Here is a 9,862-nt window from a genome sequence, read left to right as displayed (position 1 = left end):
CACCTCCGAAATCCTGGAAGAGTGGGCGGGGCCAACCCGAGCAAAGAACTCGCCTTGGGGGGGGGGGCACGGAGCCAGGAAACCGCTGAAGGGGGGACAGCAAATAAATGGTCACAGAGCGGTGGGGGTCAGGCTCCTAGGTGGGGAACAAGGGAAGTGGACAGGCCGGAGGAGAGAACCCTGGACAGCGCCGGCTGCTGCAGGGAGGCAGCCGAGGAGCCAGCAAGCAGGCCCTGCGCAGGCAGGTCAGTGCCATGGCCTCCAGCGTGCGATGGGGAAACTGAGGCACAAAGTAGCTGGGGTGTGACTCGCCCCGGGCCAGAGAGCCGGGCAGTGGCAAAGCGAAGGCGAGAAGAGTCCTGGCTCCTAGCCCCGCTGCCCCCAAAGCTGGGAACAGCCCCTGAGTCCCGGCGGCCCGGCCGGGGCGGGCCAGGGCGAAGCTCAGCCCGGCAGCTGCCCGCCGCCCGCCGCCCCTGCGCGCCGTGGCTGCGCGGCGCTGCGCCCCCGTGCGCTCGCCGCTCCATTTCCTCCGGCAGGCCGGGCCTGGGGGGAGCCTGCGCCGAACCCCTCCCTGCGCAGGGGCCGGGCTTGCGCCGCTTCCTGCAGGAGCTGCGCCGTGGGAGCGGCGGGACCCCGGAGAGCCCGGCCCGGCCCCACGCTGGCCCAGAAGGCCCTGCCCGCCTCGCCGCTGAGGATGTCCCGGAAGGCGCCGCGGACCGAGGTGTGCGCGGACTGCAGCGCCCCAGGTGAGGGCTCCGGGCCTCCCCCGGCCCGGCCTGCGCGCACGGGCTCGTCCGCCGCCGGGGGGCTGGGCAGAGCCGGGGGGCAGGCCCCGCTGGGGGCCCCGCTCGGTCTGGCTGGGGGGGGGCGGGAGCTTGTGCGCTAGGGGCAGAGGGTGTCAGACCCCCCCGCAAGCCGCTCCCCACTGGTGCAGGGCTCTCGGGGGGCGGGGCAAGGGGGTGCCTGGAGCCCCCCCTTGGCTCGGCTCGGGTGCAGAGCAGCTGGGGTCTCTGGGGAGGGGGCTCCCGGTGAATGCCCCTGCCAGTGCTGTCCTGGGCACTCGCTCCCCCGACCCTGGGCTGCAGGCGGTGGCCAGGGTGGGAGCCCTAGCAGAGCCCGGGCACCATCGCACCTGCCCCTCTGGCAGCCCCACCCCGGGATGGGGCTCTGCTGCCCGTGTGCCGTCTGCAGGGTGGGCCAGCAGCTGGGCTGGCTGGTGGGTTCCACCCCCAGGGGCTCCCTGGGGCAGGACTCGGATCCCTGTTCGTGTTTTCCAAACCGAACGGTGCCCCCCAGCCCCGAGGAGTCTCCCAGGCAGGATTCCCCGGCGTGGATTTGGGTCGGGAGAGCGTGGCGGGGCAGAATCAGGCCGACACTGGCTCCTCACGCTGGCCCCGGCCTGGGAGAGAAGGTGCATTTCTCTGCTGTGGGGCCCGGCAGTCGAACAGCAGTGAGGTCATCGGAAGGACTGTGGTATCCGAAGGCCTCGTGCCGAATGAGCGTGTCCGTTTGTCCGTTCATCGCACTGCCAGGCGTTGGGCCGGAGCGCGGCGTGTCATGAGAGACCAGGTCGGAGCTGCTAGTGGTATCTCCCCTCCTGCGACGCTGCCTCCAAGCCATGGCGGCGCAGGCCCCAGGCCAAAGGGTCTGCCTTGCCAATGGGGCATAGCTGGAAGCATAGTCCCCTATGGCAATGGAGACTTGGGGGTCCTTCCCTTCGCTACAGGAGGGTCCTAGGCCCTGCGAGAGCGCCAGCTAGCCAGCTCAGGCCTGGCATGGATGGGAAGGAAGATCTCCCATTAGCATGGTGCCTCACGTGTGCCAGGGCGTGTGTGGGGTGGGAAGGGGTGGAGATGCATGCCGCAGTGCTTGGTGGACCAGAGCACCACGGGGTGGCCCTGGAGTCGTGCCCCAGTGTCTCACGCCAAGGCCGAGCGCAGCAGGGATTCCTCGCTGTGGAACTGGGAACCAGTTCCTTCAATCCGTATCCACGTGAGGAAATGAGTTATAAAATCCGGCGGGGCTGCTTCCTGCAGACAGGGGGGCCCGGCGCGTCCCCGGCGGGAGGTGGGTGTGTGCGCCCGTTGTGAGCCTGGCCTCGGGGTGGGCAGGAGCTGTGTGAGTGCTTGGCGCCCAGGCACAGTGGCATGTGCGTTCCCAGCCCACTTAGAGCACAGCGTGTCTGTTGCCCCCTCCCATTCCCAGAGGCAGTTCCCCTCCCGGCGAGGCAGCTGGAAAAGGCCAGTAAGCACCAACAGAGGCCCTGCCCTCTGTAGGTGCAGGGTCCCTCTGGGCACCCCGGGGTGCTGAGTGTTCCCGCTGGCCCCTGCAGTTCAGTGGGATACTGCGGCCCTTGCTGGCTCTGGTACTTACACAGTCCCCTGCAATCTCTCCTGCCCCCTGGCAAGCAGGGCTTGTACCCCATCGTACAGCTGGGAACACACACGGCAACTCCCTGGGGGAGCAGGACTTGAACCCCCGGCCCAACCTTACTCCTGAGCATGAGCTTGCTGGTGCCTGGGTACCCCCAGCAGAGGTGGGATGTGGGGTGCGGGGGCCCTACCCTGTCTCCTCTGTGCTACGTGCAGCACGTGCTTGGCTAGGACGGGCCTGTGGTGTGCACGAGTGGGGGGCTCTGGGGGCTCCTGAGCAGGTGCCCAGCGCTGCCGACTGCCAGATGTGGTGAGGTGGGAAGAGGACACCCCCTGCTGGGACCTCCTCCTCCTCCGGCTACACTGTCATGGACATGCCGGACAGGAGGAGGTGGTGCCCAGGGCCTGCCTGGCTGTCCTGGTGCTGGGTAGCACCGTGAGCAGGCTGGGGCAGGGAGCTCCAGCTACGGCCAGGCCATGTTTCCAGTGGCTCAGGGTGGTGACCATGGGACCAGCATCGTCTCCCCTGCAGGGTGGCAGAGGTGATCTCTGGGATCCTACTGCAGCCAGAGGGAGCTGCATGCTGGCCCCTGGGGGTCCCTGCTGCCCCTGCTCTGTGGCCTGGGCAGCCCGAGTGGAGATCCCAGGCGAGGTGTGGGATTGGCCATGCCGGGCCGGGGGCTCCTGGCCTCAGTCCCCCGATGGCAGCGCGCTCTGTTCACGGTGGCGGCCGCGAGCCCAGAGACACAGATGCAGCTGGTCTTGCTGCCAAGGCCACTTGTTCCTATGCCATCTGCATGCCTGCGAGGTGCCCACGCTTGTCCTGCGGGGGGGCGTGACACGCTGGCTGCGCAGGGCATTTGCCTCGTCCCTCTTACTCCTCCTCTGCAGACAGCCAGGAGAGGCCTGCATCCTCTGGCCGTTGCCTGATACTGACGGGGGCCTCCGTACCCCTTCCAGGTAGCTCTGGGACCCCCCCCCCCCCGCCGCTCGCCCAGCAGCTCTGCCCCCACCCCGGTGAGCAGGGCAGAGGCTGGGGGCAGGGCTGGGGGATGCCGCCTGGGTGCTCCTGGCATGGCGAGTCAGCAGCGCAGCTGGGGCCGGTCCATGGGCCAGGCTCCTCTCCAGTGCAGCCAGGAAGGAAGCATGGGGGGGGCCTGCTCCATCCGCAACAGCCAAGCTTCCTCTGCAGGGACAACAGGGGAACTCGGCCCTGGGCCCCGGTGCCAGGGCTGGGGGGAGGCGCTGCTGAGAGCCTGGGCTATTGCCCCCCACCCCCTGGCATTCGGCTGCAGGCCCCATGGAGGGCTGGGTGTCCTGTCACCCCCTGCACCCCAGCAGGCCAGGCCCCGTCCCCATTCGGCAGAGGCGGCAGCCCATGCAGAGTCGCAGGTGGAACCCAGGAGTCCTGCAGTGTCCACTATGCCCCCGTTCCGGCCTGTTATCCAGTGTGGCTTGGCAGGGGGGTTCCCTGCATGATCAGTGCCTGCCCCACAGCGTCTTTGCAGGGCTGTGAGGCTGGGGGGGCCCAGGCCTGGCTGCCTCTGTGGGCCGTCCCTCCCCGCTGAGTTGGTGTGAGTCTGGCTGGGCGGGGCTGCCCCTCTCTCCCACTGGTGAGCCGGCCATGTGGCCATCTCCCACGTTGGCCAGACCACGCGGCCTGAGCCCTGCAACCTCCTAGCTTGAGCCTCCCCAGCCGCAGGCATATCGGAGGCTGATCGCTAGGACCCTCTGCCAGTGGCGACCCCAAGCTGCCTCACTCGGGTGGGCTCCTCTGGCCCCCGCGCTCATGAGCATTGAACCCCCTTGGCAGCAGGGCAGATGGCTCTCCGGGGGCAGAGACCGGAGTGGCCCCAGCACAGGGGTTCCCAGCCTGGCAGAGCACCTGGCCTGGGGCGGGGACTGACGGGGCAGGAATGTCCCCTGCACTATCCCAGGGCTTTGTCTGGCACCCTGCCCGGAGCAGCAGGGCTCCTGGCCCTTCCCCGGGGGCCCATCCCCCTCTCTCAGGGCTCCTGGCTTTGCCTGTCAGGGCTGTGCCACCTTGGGTGTGCACCTGTGTTATCGTGTCCCAGGGGGCTCCCCTTTCCCTGCGACCAGCCCGTTCGGGGAGCCCTGCCGACAGGGGGGATGGGTGGCGTGCTGGCTGGTGCACCGGGAGGGGGGTGTGGGGCTCAGCCTGTGCCCAGGGGAAGCCTGGCTCGTGGGCTCCTGCCTCCCCCAAACACTTGGGAGGCGCCAGCCTCCCGTGGGTGCTCCCACAAGCCAGTGGGTCTGGGTGCATTGCAGAGCTGGGGGGGGGGGGGGGGGGGAGGGCTGGCACTGCTCCCTCCTCAGGTTCCTTCATGAAGAATTTAGCTCCTTCCCATGACCAGATCAAACCTCTTCCCCCAGCCCAGCGCCGGCCGGGCTCTGGGATCCGGCTGGGCTTCCGCGAAGGCTTTGTCCTGGGCTAGTCAGGCCTGTCACGGCCACCCCTGCCAGTCCCTTCTCAAAGCTCCCTCTCTGCCAGGATTGGGGCCTGGTTCCAGCACTGGCTCCTGGCCAGATTGCTGGGCTGGGCTGGGCGGGGCAGAGCCCGGGGGCTCTGGCCCAGTGCCCAAACAAGCGGCTTCCCAGTGGCTGGTGGGCCTGCCCGGCGGTGTGTGGGCCCGTGGCTGTGCCGGGAGCCTGCGGACGGCCCCTGTGGCTTGTATCTGACTGGCCCAACTCGCTGGGATTTGAGCCTGTCACGGAGTTCCTGGGCGATGCTCTGGAACTGCTCCCCATGAAGTCAGTCAGGACTCTGGGGTAGTCGCCTTTCTGTGAGCAGCCTGTCTTCAGGACACACAGCTCACACAGCTTCCACCTTCCTGGATCTGATCTCGGAGCATTCAGCATCCTCTGCCTCTCCGTGCGCTTCCCACAGCGAGTCCGCTCAGGCGGTGCTCCTGGGGAAGCCAGAGGGTCCTGCACCCCAACTTCGCAGTCAGACGTGACTCTCAGCCAGCCAGTAAAACAGAAGGTTTATTAGACGACAGGAACATGGTCTAAAACAGAGCTTGCAGGTGCAGAGAACGGGACCCCTCAGCTGGGTCCATTCTGGGGGGCAGTGAGCCAGACAACCACGTCTGCACTTCACTCCATGTCCCAGCCAGCCCCAAACTGAAAAACCCCTCCAGCCCCTCCTCCTCTGGGCTTTCCCCATTCCCGGGCCAGGAGGTCACCTGATTCCTTTGTTCTCCAACCCTTCAGCTCTCACCTTGCAGGGGGGAAGGGCCCAGGCCATCAGTTGCCAGGAAACAGGGTGTCGGCCATTCTCTGTGTCCAGACTCCTGCACACACATGCCCTCTAGGGCTCTGCAATGATCATACACCCTTACCCCACCACCTAGATACTTAAGAACTGCCTAGGGGAAACTGAGGCACCCCCACACTATTCAGAGGAAACATTAAGAACAGTCCCACTTCGTCACATCTCTCCCCCCTTCGAGATCGAACTGAGCGGGGTCACTTTAGCCGGTGACCTGGGGAAGTTCGAAGCCACCAACGTTCCCATGGATGCCCCAGCATCTCTCCCATTCCTTGGTAGGAGTTACACCAGGCCCTTCCAGTTTCACGCCCTCCCTTAGGTCAGGGGTGGTCGATAGCACTCGCAGGCCGCATGTGGGAAGGTTTATGCAGCCCATGCCCTTTGGCCACCCCAAGAATGTCTCCCCATTGACCATCACCTTCTACTCCCACTGGAGGTCCGGGGGGCCTGGCCCCAGGAAACTCCACACAGACATATAGGTTGGGGTCAGGAGTGGGAGCCTGTCCACATCCCCAACCACCTGGCTGACGGAGTCTATGGCCTTGGGACCCAGCAAGGGAGCTAGACACCGGGGCTTTTCCGCAGGGTCCCCTTGGTTCAAATCGCCAGCCTGCTCAAAGGCAGTGAGGTGGGCATCCACACCCCCCCCCTCCTTAACCAGGGGCAGCAATTTAGTCTCGAGGTTCCCTGCGGAACTGGCCCCCCGGGATCTATCCCCACTCACCCCGGGGAGGTCCCCTAGGCCTCTCCGCCCCACCACCGCCAGTTCATGCTGCTGCTGCTTCTGCAGCTCTTTCTCGGGCTCTCGCTGTCTCCCACGGTCCTCTTGCTCTCTCAGACTCAGCTGCAATCCCGTCCGTCTTGATCCCCCGATGGGGAACCCGATCATGAAGACCCTCGTCTGGTCGGGGACAGGAGTCTTGGCGATGCCTGGCTCCCGCTTCAGCTGCTCCCAGATCCTGCTATAGCCCCAGTTGGGGTCAGGAATCTGTTCCTTAGAGCGGTCATCCTCCTCCAGCTGCACGATTAACTCTGCTTTGGTGAACTTTCCAATGCTCAACCCTCTCTTTCTGCACAGGGTTACAATGTCCTTCTTAAGGAGACGGTGACAGGCCATCACTCCGCTCCTCCCAAGTTGTTGTGGACTCACAGGCCCGTGTGTTCTCAGCTCCCCACGGTTTCCAGGGAGAACCCCTAGTGTGCCAGCCCTTCTCAAGGTCACCACCTCTTTGCCAGGGTCGAGCTGCAGACTCCTCCGCCCCTGAGACTGCTCACTGCAGTCCCCAGGGGGACCCCATTACTGCACAGTACTTCTCGCTGGTCACACACTCCCAGGGGTTAACCGCCCCCCGAAACCGCTCCTTTCTGAGCCTTCAGCAGGCCTGGTCCTCGGCAATCCCCCTTCGTGTTACTGCTCCCCAGTCACTTACTGCAGGAAGCGCCATCCACGGGGTGCAGTACATCCCACCGCTGCCACCAGTTGTCACGGAGTTCCTGGGCGATGCTCTGGAACTGCTCCCCATGAAGTCAGTCAGGACTCTGGGGTAGTCGCCTTTCTGTGAGCAGCCTGTCTTCAGGACACACAGCTCACACAGCTTCCACCTTCCTGGATCTGATCTCGGAGCATTCAGCATCCTCTGCCTCTCCGTGCGCTTCCCACAGCGAGTCCGCTCAGGCGGTGCTCCTGGGGAAGCCAGAGGGTCCTGCACCCCAACTTCGCAGTCAGACGTGACTCTCAGCCAGCCAGTAAAACAGAAGGTTTATTAGACGACAGGAACATGGTCTAAAACAGAGCTTGCAGGTGCAGAGAACGGGACCCCTCAGCTGGGTCCATTCTGGGGGGCAGTGAGCCAGACAACCACGTCTGCACTTCACTCCATGTCCCAGCCAGCCCCAAACTGAAAAACCCCTCCAGCCCCTCCTCCTCTGGGCTTTCCCCATTCCCGGGCCAGGAGGTCACCTGATTCCTTTGTTCTCCAACCCTTCAGCTCTCACCTTGCAGGGGGGAAGGGCCCAGGCCATCAGTTGCCAGGAAACAGGGTGTCGGCCATTCTCTGTGTCCAGACTCCTGCACACACATGCCCTCTAGGGCTCTGCAATGATCATACACCCTTACCCCACCACCTAGATACTTAAGAACTGCCTAGGGGAAACTGAGGCACCCCCACACTATTCAGAGGAAACATTAAGAACAGTCCCACTTCGTCACAGAGCCCGTGCTAGCCGCAGGTGCACCATGGTTCTGGGCTGGATTGGGTTGTGGGGCGTGGAGCTGCCTTCTGCTGGGCAAGGTGCCGACGGGGCCAAGGGCAGGTGGGGGTCAGTGTGGGCAGTGTGGCTGGATGGGGGGTGATGGCAGCGCGGGAGCTGGGCTGGGGTCTTTCCCCTGGGCCCCCGTGTTGGACTGGGGCAGCCCCTGGCTGTCTGGATGTGCTGGGGTCCGTGGGCTGCTCCGGAGAGCTCTGTCAGGACCCCAAGGGCTGCGCTCGGGGTTGGGGGGGCCATGGAAGGGCAGCCTCCCCCTTGCTCTGGCTCTCGCGAGGACACTGTGCCCTTGGCTTGTGACTCTCTCCTGTGCAGCAGCGTGGGGCAGATGCAGGCCTGGCTGGGGACCGGAGCCACCCGCCCGCTGAGCAGAGTTCCAGGCAGGGCACCGTCACCTGCGCTTCTCCGGCCGTGGGGGAGCCCTGGGCGTGGCCTCCTCCCCCCCAGCCTGTGTGTGGCCTAAGGCAGCTCCTGCCTCCAATTCAGTCCCTGGCTGGCTGCCTGTGCAGGGTGCTGGGGCTGCGGGAAACCTTGACCTCCTCTTGCTCTGCCCCCCAGCCTGGCAGAGGCTGAGCTCAGACCACCCCCCTTTGCTTTGCAAATGGCTGGTTTGAACTTTGCAAGCAGCATTTGCATAACATGTCTCTCCAGCTCCCAGAGCCTGGGGAGGGCGGCCAGACTGGGCCCCACGGGAAGGGACAGAGATGGGGGCTCCACCGGTGCTGTCCTGCAGACCGGAGCAGCTGGGTGTGTGTGGGAGGGGGTAGTGGGTTGGGATTTTGGGGCACTGTCAGAACTGTGGGGGCTGGGCTGTGGGGTGGGGTTGAGGGGCAGGGCTGAGGGCAGGGCGAGGATAGAGGGGCCGTGAGACAGGGCTGGGGGGGCAGGGCTGAGATAGAGGGGCTGTAGGGTGGGACTGGGGGCCACAGGGCTGTGATAGAGGGGCCGTGGGGCGGGGCTGGGGGGGCAGGGTTGGGATAGAGGGGCCGTGGGGCAGGGCTCCGGGGGCAGGGCTGAGGGGCAGGGCTGGGATAGAGGGGCTGTGGGGCGGGGCTGGGATAGAGGGGCTGTAGGGTGGGGCTGGGGGGGACAGGGCTGGGATAGAGGGGCTGTAGGGTGGGGCTGGGGGGACAGGGCTGGGATAGAGGGGCTGTGGGGCGGGGCTGGGATAGAGGGGCTGTAGGGTGGGGCTGGGGGGGATAGGGCTGGGATGGAGGGACTGTAGGGCAGGGCCGGGATAGAGGGGCCGTGGGGCAGGGCTCTGGGGGCAGGGGCAGAGCTGGGGGAGGTTCCCGTACAGGACAGCATGTGGGGGAGGCCCCTGGCGGTGTTCAGGGCACACGCACATGCCGTGGCAGGCGGGGCCTGGCCCTGGCTCTCGTTCTCCCAGGGACCTTGCCGCAGCTGTTGCGACCCCTGGCCTGGCTCCGAGGGAGGTGGCCGCCCCCCCCCCCACAGTCCCCGTGTGACCTGCCCTGTGTCCTAGGGAGAGCCCCCATGGGTGCAGCCCCCGGTGCCACCCTAGCCAGGGACTCCCCTTGGCTGCCACCCCCCTTCCCAGGAGGCTCAGGGGACGCCCCCGGGAACCTGCTCTGCTCCCCGCTGGACGTGGGGCTGCAGCGGGCTGGCGGGGGTGGGGGCGGCACTGACGCAGGCTGCAGGAATCAAGGCCGGGCGGCAGAGCTGGGAGGCTTCCAGGGGCCGTGCCGGGCACAGCTGGGCCGGCCTGGCATACGGCCGCCAGCACAGAACTGCCTGGGGGCAGAGTAAATGTCTCCTCCTCCCACAGTGCCTGAAAGCCCCCACCATGGGGCAGGCCCCCTATAAACACCAAAGAAAGGTCGGGAGTGAGGGGCACCGGCAGGGCTGGGCGGGGTGGGGAGCCTGGGGCTGGGCTAGCAGGGGCTGTGGGTCGGGAGTGAGGGGCACTGGC

General features: G+C 66.2%; 1 protein-coding gene across 4 annotated transcripts in view; it reads left to right on the top strand.

Moving 5' to 3' along the window:
• Positions 1-579: 579 nt before the first annotated feature.
• Positions 580-9,862, top strand: part of GIT1 (GIT ArfGAP 1) — a 30,089-nt gene continuing 20,806 nt past the window's right edge. For all 4 annotated transcript variants that reach the window (XM_048823765.2, XM_048823763.2, XM_048823764.2 and 1 more), the window contains exon 1: positions 580-746. In XM_048823765.2, the coding sequence (XP_048679722.1) occupies positions 695-746 (52 nt within the window). In that variant the 5' untranslated portion in view covers positions 580-694. The remainder of the gene's footprint in view (positions 747-9,862) is intronic.

This window comes from Caretta caretta, chromosome 17 (genome assembly GCF_965140235.1).
Source record: "Caretta caretta isolate rCarCar2 chromosome 17, rCarCar1.hap1, whole genome shotgun sequence".
NCBI lineage: Eukaryota > Metazoa > Chordata > Testudines > Cheloniidae > Caretta > Caretta caretta.
This window is presented reverse-complemented; position numbering and strand designations above follow the sequence as displayed.